Source organism: Melospiza georgiana, chromosome 33 (genome assembly GCF_028018845.1).
Source record: "Melospiza georgiana isolate bMelGeo1 chromosome 33, bMelGeo1.pri, whole genome shotgun sequence".
NCBI lineage: Eukaryota > Metazoa > Chordata > Aves > Passeriformes > Passerellidae > Melospiza > Melospiza georgiana.
In genome coordinates this window covers 1,463,667-1,476,839 of record NC_080462.1, presented here as the reverse complement: position 1 = coordinate 1,476,839, position 13,173 = coordinate 1,463,667, and the positions used below count along the sequence as shown (strand labels likewise).

General features: G+C 49.9%; 1 protein-coding gene across 1 annotated transcript; it reads right to left on the bottom strand.

The window, feature by feature from the left end:
* Window positions 1–2,330: 2,330 nt before the first annotated feature.
* Window positions 2,331–10,541, bottom strand: MCL1 (MCL1 apoptosis regulator, BCL2 family member). The gene is made up of 3 exons (XM_058042871.1): window positions 10,001–10,541; window positions 4,783–5,030; window positions 2,331–3,769 (listed from the first exon to the last, which is right to left on the bottom strand). The coding sequence occupies exons 1-3, from the start codon at window positions 10,539–10,541 to the stop codon at window positions 3,653–3,655; spliced, it is 906 nt and encodes a 301-aa protein (XP_057898854.1). The 3' UTR covers window positions 2,331–3,652.
* Window positions 10,542–13,173: the final 2,632 nt, after the last annotated feature.

Here is a 13,173-nt window from a genome sequence, read left to right as displayed (position 1 = left end):
AAACCCCAAAACTGCTGCTAAAGGCATCCCAAAACTGCTGCAGGAACCTGCACCCCCAAACTGCTGCTAAAGGCACCCTGAAACTGCTAAAAGCACCCTGAAACTGCTGCTAAAGGCACCCCGAAACTGCTGCTGCAGGAACCCCAAAATTGCTAAAAACACCACAAAACTGCTGCTAAAAGCACCCCAAATCTGCTGCTGTGGGCACCCTAAAACTGCCGCTGCAGAAACCCCAAAACTGCTGCAGAAACTTCAAAACTGCTAAAGGCATCCTGAAACTGCTGCTAAAGGCACCCCAAAACTGCTACAGGAAGCTGCACCCCAAAACTGCTGTTAAAGGCACCCCAAAACTGCTACAGAAACCTCAAAACTGCTGCTAAAGGCCCCCCAAAACTGCTGCTAAAGGCACCTCAAAAGTGCTGCTAAAGGCACCCCAAAATTGCTGCTACTGGCACCCTGAAACTGCCAAAAGCACCCCAAAACTGCTGCTAAAGGCACCCCAAAGCTGCTGCAGAAACCCCAAAACTACTACAGAAATCTCCACCCTAACACCTGCCAGGAACCCCGAAACTGCTGCAGGCCTCTGCACCCCAAAATTGCTGCAGAAACCCCAAAACTGCTCCAGGAACCTGCACCCCAGTTCCTCCCCAGCCAGCACCCACACTCAAACCCCCCCTGCACCCCAACTCGCCCCACCCCATCCCCTGGGAGCCACCAACAACACCCCAAAACCCCCCAAGCACCCACACCCCAATTTAGGGGCCACCAACATCCCAAAACCCCGTGAGGCACCAACGCCCCAATTTCCACCTTCACCCCAACTCCTCCCAGGCACCCACACCCAAATTTAGGGGCCACAAACACCCCAAAACCCTGTGAGGCACCTGCACCCCAATTCTCACCAACACCCCAACTTCTCCCAGGTACCCACACCCAAATTTAGGAGCTACCTGTACCCCAGATTTCACCTGCACCCCAATTTTCACCAATGCCCCAACCCCTCGCAGCCGCCCACACCCAGATTTGGGAGCCACCAGCACCCCAATTTTCACCTGCACCCCAAATTCCACCCACACCCCAACCCCCTGGGAGTCCCCCCCATCACCCTGAGCTCCCCCTGCACCTCAAAACCCCCCGAGGCCCCCCCAAAACCCGCCCCATTCTCCCTTTGCATGTTTCCATGGCAACCTTTGCATGCAGGCCTCGCTGCGCCCGAGCAGGCCCAAAATATCCCCACAGACGCAGCGTTGCAAAAAACACCCAAAAAACACCAAAAACCCCCCCGAAAACCGGAAAACCAAAGCGAAACAAAACAAAAACCACCCCGAAAAAAAAGCAGAAAACCCACACCCAGCAGAGTCCTGCACTCTGGGCTGAGTCACTCTGGGCTGGTTTGGGGACCAGGGCCTGGCTTGGGGGCCCGGGTGTGGATTTTGGGGCAGGATTTTGTATTTCCTGAGAATTTTGGGGCAGAATTTTGTATTTCCAGAGCATTTTGGGGCAGGATTTTGCCTCTCCTCATGATTTTTGGGCAGGATCTTCCATTTGGCCAAGGATTTTGGGGCAGGATTTTGCATTTCCTGAGAATTTTGGGGCCGGATTTTGCCTTTCCAAAGCATTTTGGGGCAGGGTTTTGCATTTCCAGAGCATTTTAGGGCAGGATTTTTCCTTTCCAGGGAGTTTTGGGGCAGGATTTTGCACCTCCAAAGCATTTTGAGGCAAGATTTTTCCTTCCCAGAGCATTTTAGGCAGGATTTTGCCTCTCCACAGGATTTTGGGGGAATATTTTTCCTTTCCAGAGGACTTTGGGGCAGGATTTTGCATTTTCACAGGATTTTGGGGCAGGATTCTGCATTTCCAGAGCATTTTGGGGCAGGATTCTGCATTTTCACAGGATTTTGGGGCAGGATTCTGCCTCTGCCATCCACCCCAAACCTGCAGGGATGGGAATTTGGGGTGCAGGGACCCCCCTAAAGAGGGAGAAAAAAGAGATTTTAAAAGGGGAGGAAACTGCAGCAGTGCTGGGTGAGCACAAATTTTCCAGAGAATTCCTGAATCCCCCATCCCTGCAATTGTCAGGACAGGAGCTTGGATGAACCTGGAAGATCTCCATGGTCAGGAGGTGGAAAAAAAAGAATTTTAAGGCCTCTCCCCACCCAATCCAACCTGGAATTCTGTGATTAAAACCCCACAGAGGTGGGAATGAGGATGGCAATGTCCCAATGTCCCCAAAGCTGCAGGTCCCTTTTTTTGGGGGGGGCAAGGGGGGGGCACAGCCCAAATGCTGGGGAGGGAAAACGAGTTTGGCAGCAAAGGAATGAGAAAAAAAAAAAAAAAAAAAAGACATTTATTGACCAAACTACAGCTTGTTGTGCACACAAGCAGGGCCTGGCTGTGGCACCAGGGGACACCTGGGGACAAGGGGGGGGTCCCATGGGGTCCCCACCAGTGCAGCCAGGGTGGGCAAGGAGCCCCTTGGGCATCAAAATCCCCTGGTGGGGAGCCCTGAAGGAGCTGCAGGAGCAGCTCCAGAACATTCTACATTCAACCATCAGCTCTGTCCAGCTCATGGCTCGCAGGAGGAGGAGGAAGGGGAGAGAAGGAAGTGGCCACAATGAACTTCCACAGCTCCCCCACCCCCACCAAGAGGGAGCAAACACCAAAAAAAAAAAAAAAAAAATAAAGATTTAAAAGCAAAACCAGAACCATCAGCTGCTGCCAGCCAGCCGTGGTCACAGCCAGGCCACTGCTGCTTGTCACTCTCTGTCACCCTCCCAGGGGCAAAGGCTGGAGTGGAGTCCAAAATGCTGCTTCCCTCAGGAATGAAGCCACATTCACAACGAATTCCTCCTTTTTTTTTGTATCGTCAGCTCTGTAAAAATGTATATATTCTACAGATTTATACACATTTACAGGTTCTCTACATCCTCCCCAGCCAACTGGGGGTGGGGGTGGTTTTTTTTTTTTTTTACATAATTACAAAATGCATTTGTTATTTCTGAACTGGCTGTGTGAGTGGGGCCAGGACTGAGTTTGGGGTGACCCCAAACCTCCAAGCCCTGTGCCAAGGGGAGGGAAGGGGCTGGGCAGGGCTCCAGCTCGGTGGCACCGGCTCTGGCACAGCTCTGGGCACTCCCTGGCAGCACCTGGCTGCAGGTGCAGGCTGGCACAACATTTCCAGCATGCAGTGCTTCTGCTCCAGAGCAGCAGAGCTGCGAGTTTAGGCAGGGCAGAGAGGCAGCAGAAGGTGCTATTTCCAGAAAAAAAAAATGTTTAAAAAAAAAAACCAAAAAACCCCCACACAACCCACAAGCCTCAAAACATCTGCTCCAGGCTCAGCTGCCTTGCCCAGCCCAGCAGGAGCTGCTGGAGATGGTTCCCTCTGGGATCCAAGTGAAGCCAAGTCCACTTGAGGGAAGCAGAGAGGGAAAAAATCTCTTCCCAAAGCCACAAATCCTCCATCCATCAGCTGGGATCACACCTTCCTCTTCCTCAGCAACCAGCTGGGCTCCGGGGACAGCTCCACGTCCTCCTGGGGTCACTCAAGTCCAGCTTCAGAGGGAGCAGGGCAGCTGTGCAGCCCCAGGGAGCCAAAGTTCTCCCCAGATGCTCCCCGAAATGCTCCCCAAACGTGTCCAGGGCAGCTCCAGGCTCACCGGATCATGTAGGCCAGGCTGGCGCCCAGGCCGGCCACCCCCGCGAAGGCCATCAGAACGTTCCGGATGCTGCTCTCCAGGTCCTCCACGCGGAAAAAGTCCACAAAGCCCTCCTGGGTGAGAGAGGAGAGGGGGGTCAGATAGGGGGACAGCCTGCCTGGCACAGCCCCCAGACCCATTTCAGCCCAGAACAGCCCCCAGACCCATTTCATCCTACACATCCTATCGTGCACCCTCAGCCCCATTGCATCCTAAAACACCTCCAGCCCCATTTCAGCCTAAAACACCCCCAGACCCATTTCATCTTGCTCAACCCATTGTGCTCCCCCAGCCCCATTTCAGCCTCAAACATCCCCTGCACATCCCCAGCCCCATTTCATCCTAAAACACGCCCAGCCCCATTTCAGCCTCAAATATCCCCCAGCCCCATTTCATCCTGCAAATCCCCAGATCCATTTCAGCCTCAAACACCCCCAGCCCCATTTCAGCCTCAAACATCCCCACCCCTTTTCAGCCTCAAACAGCCACTGTGCTCCCCCAGCCCCATTTCATCCTACGACACCTCCACCCCATTTCAGTCTGCTCATCCCATTGTGCTCCCCCAGACCCATTTCAGCCTCAAACACCCCCAGACCCATTTCAGCCTCAAACATTCCCTGTGCTCCCCCAGACCCATTTCAGCCTCAAATATCCCCCAGCCCCATTTCATCCTGCTCATCCCCAGCCCCATTTCAGCCTCAAACATCCCCAGACCCATTTCATCCTGCACATCCCAATGTTCTCCCTGTGCTCCCCCAGCCCCATTTCATCCTGCTCATCCCCTGTGCTCCCCCAGCCCCATTTCATCCTGCACATCCCCCAGCCCCATTTCATCCTGCACATCCCCTGTGCTCCCCCAGCCCCATCCCAGCCACCCCAGCTGCCCTGATTTTGGGAATGCTGCCTCCAAGCTGAGCAGCAACACTCCAAAAACTGCTTTTTACCTCAAACCACCTCAGCCAGCTCACGCTGAGGTAGCATCCTAAACCCCACAACCCCCGTGGGTGACAGCGAGCCAGCACTGCCACCCACCCCAGGGGCAGGAGAAGGCCGGAATGTTGGGGAAAGCTCAGGAATTGTGACTCACCCAGCCCCCCTGGCTCTCCAGCCACTCCCTCTTGGAGGACACCAGGGCGTCCGTGATGATCCCAGCCAGGCTGCTGACGCTCTGCTCCTGCTGGATGCTCTTGAGGTGCTTGGCCACGAAGGCCCCGAAGGCGATGAGGGTCACCACGCGGCCCCAGTTGGTGACACCGTCGCTGAACATCTGGGCTGCCACCTCCACCACGCACTGCAGGTCCTCCTCCTGCTGGATCTGCAGCTTCCTCAGCATCCCTGAAAAAGCAACAGCGTGAAGGGGGGCTGCAGGACCACGGGGAGCTCTTCGAAATGCAGTTCACAACATGCAGCATGTCGTGGGAGACGGAGCTGTGCCCACAGCTTCAGCTGCAGGCAGGCCTGGAGTCCCTTTAATTTTGGTTACAGTGCATTATAAACTTTTCTTTTGCTTACAATGAATTATAAACTTTTGGTTACACTGCATTATTTACTTTGCTTACACTGCATTATATACTTTTCTTTTGGTTACACTGCATTATAAACTTTTCTTTTGCTTACAATGCATTATAAACTTTTGGTTACACTGCATTACACACTTTCCTTTTGGTTGCAATGCATTAAATACTTTCCTTTTGGTTACACTGCATTATTTACTTTGCTTACAATGCATTATATACTTTTCTTTTGGTTGCAATGCATTACAAACTTTCCTTTTGCTTACAATGCATTGAATACTTTTTTTTTTGTTACATTGCATTATGTACTTTTCTTTTTGTTACAATGCATTACATACTTTCCTTTTGGTTACACTGCATTATATACTTTCCTTTTGGTTACACTGCATTATTTACTTTGCTTACAATGCATTATATACTTTTCTTTTTGTTACAATGCCTTGCAAACTTTTCTTTTGGTTACAATGCATTATATATTTTTGATTACACTGCATTATATACTTTTGATTATATTACATTACAAACTTTTCTTTTGCTTACTAACACATTATAAACTTTAATTTGCTGAGCATTTTAATACAGCAGAACCAATCTATACTTTATTTTTTACCTATAGCCTATCATAACTGCTATAATTACCATTTTATAGTGGTATACTATAATATATCATATTCAAAATTCCATATTCATGTTACTGCTCTCCACTCACTAAAAGTCAGTACATTACAGTTTAAGCTAAAAGTTGGTTTTCAGTTTTCTTGCAGTGGAAAATTCTGAGATCTTTTTCCTGCTTGCAGCTTTGCTGACTTGTTTTTCTGTGGAATCTTCCTGCTTGGTAAAAACATCTTCTTGCTTGGGGTGGGTTTATCTTTTGCTCTAAGCCATAAAAACCCCTTCTAACAAACATAAAATACCCTTTGGCTCCTTGGTTATCAAGCAAGACTGGCTCAGCAATTTTTCTATATCAAAACTTGTTTTCATTTCTATTTCATTCTCAGGTTCTACATTTAAAAAATCGTTCTGCCAAGCATCTGTGAGATTTTCTGGTGAAACTTTCATCCTTCCCAGGATTTTTTTTTTAAAATACATTATTTTAAGATAATTGAAAATAACTTAAAAATAATGAGAAAATAAAATAAATTAAATCATAGAACTAAATAAGGTTAAAATACTTTAAATTCTTTTAAGATAATTGAAAATAATTTAAAATAAGATAAAAATAGTGTCAATAAATTAATGTCAATAAAATAATTTAAATAAAGTAAAATAATTTAAAATACTTTGCATTATTTTAAGATAACTTACAAATTTTGAAATAAAAAATAATAAAAAATAAAACAATTTAAATTAAATTCTAGAATAAAGTTAAAATAATTTAACGTAAGATAATTGAAAATAATTTGAATTAAAATAAAATAAAATCATTTAAATGAATAAAATAATTTAAAATAAAAATAATTTAAATTATGTAAAAATAATTGAAAATTAAAATTAATTTAAAAATTTAATTGTAAATAATTATTTAATTAATTTTAGCTCTGCCTGGCTAAAATTAATTAAATAATTATTTAAAATTATTATTATAATTAAATTACAAATTATAATTAAATAATTCTTTGAAATGATGCCCATCTCGCCCTGCAGTGCCCTCCGTGCAGAGCAAACAGCCGAGGCTGTAAAAGCCAAAGGCGTCACTGCTCGGCTGTTGCTCAATGTGCAGGAACCTCCCCGGGCAGTTCCTCCTCTGCTCGCTCAGGAAATCACCCAGGCTGCTCAGGAAACCGCCCAGGCCCGACATTCCTGCTGAGAGTCATCCCCCAGGAATGTCCGGGAATTGGGGCCAGCAACGGATCCCACAGGAATTGGGGCCAGCAACTGATCCCATTGATCCCACAAGAATTGGGGCCAGGAACTGATCCCAGTGATCCCACAGGAACTGGGGCCAGGAACTGATCCCATTGATCCCACAGGGAATTGGGGCCAGCAACTGATCCCACAGGAATTGGGGCCAGCAACTGATCCCATTGATCCCACAGGAACTGGGGCCAGGAACTGATCCCATTGATCCCACAGGGAACTGGGGCCAGGAACTGATCCCATTGATCCCACAGGGAATTGGGGCCAGCAACTGATCCCACAGGAATTGGGGCCAGCAACTGATCCCATTGATCCCACAGGAATTGGGGACAGGAACTGATCCCACAAGAATTGGGGTCAGGAACTGATCCCACTGATCCCACAGGGAATTGGGGTCAGGAACTGATCCCATTGATCCCACAAGAATTGGGGCCAGCAACTGATCCCACAGGAATTGGGGCCAGCAACTGATCCCACAGGGAATTGGGGCCAGCAACTGATCCCACAGGGAATTGGGGTCAGGAACTGATCCCACAGGAACTGATCCCACAGGGAACTGGAGACAGGAACTGATCCCACAGGGAATTGGGGTCAGGAACTGATCCCACAGGAATTGGGGACAGGAACTGATCCCACTGGGAACTGGGGACAGCAACTGATCCCACAGTAATTGGGGACAGGAACTGAGCCCATTGATCCTACTGGGAATTGGGAGCAGGAACTGACCCCACTAATCCCACAGTGAACTGGGGTCAGGAACTGATCCCACAGGAACTGATCCCCTTGGGAACTGGGGCACAGGAACTGATCCCACAGCAACTGACCCCACTGATCCCACAGGGAATTGGGGCCAGGAACTGATCCCATTGATCCCACAGGAACTGATCCCATTGATCCCATTGGGAATTGGGGCCAGGAACTGATCCCACAGGAACTGGCCCCACTGATCCCACAGGAACTGGGGCCAGAAACTGATCCCACAGGAATTTGGGGCCAGAACTGATCCCACAGGAACTGACCCACTGATCCCATTGGGAACTGGGGCCAGGAACTGATCCCACTGATCCCACAGGGAATTGGGGCCAGGAACTGATCCCATTGATCCCAGTGGGAACTGGGGCCAGGAACTGATCCCACAGGAACTGATTTCACTGGGAATTTGGGGTAGGAACTGATCCCACCACAGGAACTGATCCCACCTGGGAACTGGGGCACAGGAACTGATCCCACAGCACAGCTAAGAATGAAACCGAAGCTCTTTGTGCTCAATAAACGAAAAAGAAAGGAACCAAAAAAAGGGACGAGCTGAGAAAATGGCACGTCCTGCAAGGAGGAAGGTGTTTCACCAGACAGCACCCAAACAACCCCAGGAACCCCAAAACTGCTGCAGGGACCCCAAAACTGCTGCAGAAACCCCAAAACTGCTGCAGGAAATGCAGACACCGCCCTGCTTTGCTGGGCTCCATCCTGACCTGGGATCCAAACATCAGCACCAGCCCCAAACCAGCCCGAGTGACACAAAACCAGTGACACAAACTGGTCACTTCTCATTTCCAGTTCATGCCCAGGACAGGAACTGGGGGTCAAATTCCTACAGCTGCTTCAGGGCCCTGCAGAAGGGGGTGAAATGCGTGAAAATGGATTTCCCACAGAAATCTGGGATCCCTGGAAGTGCTCAGGGCCAGGTTGCACAGTTTGGAGCAGCCTGGGATGGTGGAAAGGGTCACTGCCATGGCACTGGAAGAGTTTTTGGGTCTATTTTAAACCAAACCATTCCATGGTTCTATGAGCACATCACCCAGAAAAATTCCCCTCACTAAAAATCCCCTTGCACCTAAACTGGGCAGGCTGAAACTCCCGAGCTGACCAATCTTTGGACGCTTTAAATACATGAAAACAGATTTCCCAGAGCAGCTGTGGCTGCCCCTGGATCCCTGGAAGTGCCCAAGGCCAGGTTGGACAGGGCTGGGATGGTGGAAAGGGTCCCTGCCCATGGCACTGGATGAGTTTTTGGGTCTATTTCAAATCAAACAATTCCATGGTTCTATGAGAACATTGCCCAAAAATCCCCTTGCACCTAAACCTGGTGGTGGTGAGGATCTGAAACTCCTGAGCTCACCAATCTCTAAATTAAAATGGATTTCCCAGAGAAGCTGTGGCAGCCCCTGGGAGTGTCCAAGGCCAGGCTGGACAGGGTTTGGACAAACCTGAGACGGTGGAAGGTGTCCTTACCCATTCTGGATGACTTTTAAAGTCTATTTTAACCCAAACCATTCCATGGTTCTATGAGAACATTGCCCAGAAATCCCCTTACACCTAAACCTGGTGGTGGTGAGGATCTGAAACTCCTGAGCTCACCAACCTCTAAATTAAAATGGATTTCCCAGAGAAGCTGTGGCTGCCCCTGGGAGTGTCCAAGGCCAGGTTGGACAGGGTTTGGACAAACCTGAGGTGGTAGAAGGTGTCCTTACCCATTTTGAGTGAGTTTTAAAGTCTATTTCAACCCAAACCGTTCCAAAATTCTATGAGAACATTGCCCAAAAATCCCCTTGCACCTAAACTGGGGGGATGAGGCTCTGAACCTCCCGATCTCCCCAATCTTTGCCCGCTCGGGGTTATTTGCAGACTCAGCCCAGCCGAGGGGGACACGAGGAGGACCCGGGGCTAATCTGTAACCACATTATCTCCTCTGCACACACCAACAGCGCCTTTTCCTCGTCCCCACGGAACAAAGTTCAGTTTCGTTTTTGAGCGCTTCCCAACCGCTTTTATTTAACCCCTTCCGAACCAAAGCCACGTCGTATCGATGACCCGGCCGAGACCCCGGCCATGAGGGCATCACCCCCGGCCCAAACCCGCTCCGGGCACCGGGACAGGCCCAACGGAGAGCACGGGGGTCTCGGCCTTCTCCCGGAGCATTCGACGGACACACACCTTGGAAGGCGAGCTCGTGTTTCCTCATGACGCCGTCGCCGACCCTCCGCAGCGTTTCCAGCGCCTTCTCCATCACCGCATCCCCCGCCGAGCCCGGCCGGCCGGGACCACCCAGGAGGCCCGGAAAAAGCTTCTTAGCGCTGGGCTGCGCCTCTCCCGCCACTTCCCTCAGGTAGCGGCTGATGAGCTCCAGCGAGTCCTGTCGGAGCCCGTCCGGAGGCCCCGGGGGGGTCCCGGGCAGCGAATCGGCGGCGGGGCCGCGCTCGGGCTCGGGGTCGCAGCCGTCCAGCTCCTCTTCGGGGCGCCATAGAGTCGCGCCGCAGCCAATCAGCGCGCGGGCAGCAGCGCCTCGGCCAATCAGCGCGCGGGGGGGGTCGGCGCGGCCGGCGGCGGCCCCGGAGCGCTCGCGGGGCGGCTCTGAGGCGGCGGCGGCGGCGGCCGCGGGCTCCGGGTGCTGCCCCGGCCCGCCGGGCGCCAGCGCCGGGGAGCCGCCGCAGTAGAGGTTGAAGCCGATGACGGCTTTCGGCTTCACGGCGAACATGGCGCCCGGTGCGAGCGGCCGGCGGGGTGCGGGCGGGACCGGCGCGGCCGGGTTATATAACCGGCGGCGGTGACGCCGTAGAGGCGGAGCGAGGGCGGGACAGCGAGCGGCTTTTTCCACCTCCGCTTCCGTTCTTGAGGCTGAAAAAAGAGCGCAAAGGAGCGGCCATCCCCTCCATCCCCCCAGCTCGGTACCCCACTCCCGGTGTCCCCGGTTCTTGCCGGTACCGGGCAGCAGCTCCCCGGTAGTGCCGGGCTGGTCCCGCATCCCTCCGAGCACGGCGGGGAACGGGATCCCCGGGGCAGAGCCCCCCGGCAGCGCGGGGCATCCTCGGGCACCGACCGGCCACGTGTGTCCCGTGCCTGCCGGAGGGGACCGGTCCATTCCCGGTTCATCCCCGGTCCATTCCCCGTCCATCCCCGGTCTATCCCCAGTTCATTCTCAGTCCATTCCTGGTCCATCCTCGGTTCATTCCCGGTCCATCCCCGATCCATTCCCGGTCCCTTCCTGATCCATTCCCGGTCCACTTCCAATCCATTCCCGGTCCATTCCCTATCCATTCCCGGTTCATTCCCGATCCATCCCCGGCCCATCCCCGATCCATCCCCGGCCCATTCCCGATCCATCCCCGGCCCATTCCCGATCCATTCCCGGTCCATCCCCGATCCATTCCCGGCCCATCCCCGATCCATCCCCGGCCCATTCCCGATCCATTCCCGGCCCATCCCCGATCCATTCCCGGCCCATCCCCGATCCATCCCCGGCCCATTCCCGATCCATTCCCGGTTCATCCCCGGTTCATTCCTGATCCATTCCCGGCTCATTCCCGGTCCATTCCTGATCCATCCCCGATCCATTCCTGATCCATTCCCTGTCCCTTCCCGATCCATTCCCGGCCCATTCCCGATCCATTCCCGGTTCATCCCCGGTTCATTCCTGATCCATTCCCGGCTCATTCCCGGTTCATTCCTGATCCATCCCCGGTCCATTCCCGATCCATTCCCGGTCCATCCCCGATCCATTCCTTGTTCATTCCTGATCCATTCCTGATCCATTCCCAGCTCATTCCCGGTCCATTCCCGGTTCATTCCCGGTCCATTCCCGATCCATTCCCGGCCCATCCCCGATCCATTCCCAGTCCATTCCCGGTCCATTCCCAATCCATTCCCAGTCCATTTCTGATCCATTCCCGGTTCATTCCTGATCCATTCCCGGCTCATTCCCGGTCCATTCCTGATCCATCCCCGATCCATTCCCGATCCATTCCTGGTTCATTCCTGATCCATTCCCGGCCCATTCCCGATCAATTCCCGGTTCATTCCCGGTCCATTCCCGATCCATTCCCAGCTCATTCCCGATCCATTCCCGGTTCATTCCCGGTCCATCCCCGGTCCCTTCCTGATCCATTCCCAGTCCATTCCTGATCCATTCCCGGCCCATTCCCGGCTCATTCCCGGTCCATTCCCGGTCCCGCAGCACCGAGCATCCCCCGGGTGCGGGGCTGGAGCCAGCACGGCCCCGCTGGTGCGGCCAAAATGGGGTTTGAAAGAAGGGACCGAGATTTAGAATATAAAAGTGGAAGAAATCTAGGGGAAAATATATACTCTATATTTTTATATAAAATAAAAATAAATATATATTCTATATTTCTATATAGAAGAAATATATTCTATATTTCTATATAGAAGAAATAGATATTCTGTATTTCTTGTGTAGAAGAAGAAATACTCTATATTTTTATATTTATATAGAAGAATATATATTATACTTTTGTCTAGAAGAAGAAATATATAGTCTATATTGCTATATAGAATAAATATATTCTATATTTTATATATAAGAAGAAATAAATATTCCATATTTTTATATAGAAGAAATATATCTATATTTTTATATAGAATAAGAAATATGTAGTCTATATTTCTATATAAATACACTACATATAGAAGAAGAAATGTATACTCTATATTTTCATATAGAAGAAGAAATAGATATTCTGTATTTCTAGATGGAAGAAATAGATCTATATTTTTATATAGAAGAAATGTATATTCTATATTTTTGTATAGAAGAAGAAATAGATATTCTATATTTTTATATGGAAGAAGGAAATTATATTCTATATTTTTATATAGAAAAGAAATGGATCTTCTACATTTTTATATAGAAGAAATAGATATTCTATATTTTGATACAGAGGAAGAAATAGCAATTCTATATTTCTATGCAGAAGAAGAAATAGACCTGTATTTTTATATAGAATAGATATTCTGTATTTTTATATAGAAGGAGAAATGGATCTGTATTTCTGTATAGAAGAAATGTATATTCTATATTTTTATATAGAAGAATAGATCTTCTATATTTTTATATAGAAGAAATAGATCTGTATTTTTATATGGAATAGATATTCTGTATTTTTATATAGAAGAAGAAATGGATCTGTATTTCTGTACAGAAGAAATGTATATTCTATATTTTTATATAGAAGAATAGATCTCTATACAGAATAAAAAATAGCTTCTGTCACCATCACCGTGCTCTGTTTGGAGCTGCCACCTCCCTGTCACCACTTTTGGGGACAAACTGTGACAAACCAAACCCAATGTGCTCTGTTTGGAGCTGCCACCAT

Bases quoted from the DNA above. Each gene is read 5' to 3' on its own strand.
- MCL1 (XM_058042871.1), bottom strand. From the start codon at position 10,541: ATGTTCGCCGTGAAGCCGAAAGCCGTCATCGGCTTCAACCTCTACTGC. The intron at 5,031-10,000 runs GTGTGTGTCCGT...TTGCTTTTTCAG, and splicing joins ACACGAGCTCGCCTTCCAAG to GGATGCTGAGGAAGCTGCAG. The intron at 3,770-4,782 runs GTGAGTCACAAT...TCTCTCACCCAG, and splicing joins TGGAGAGCCAGGGGGGCTGG to GAGGGCTTTGTGGACTTTTT.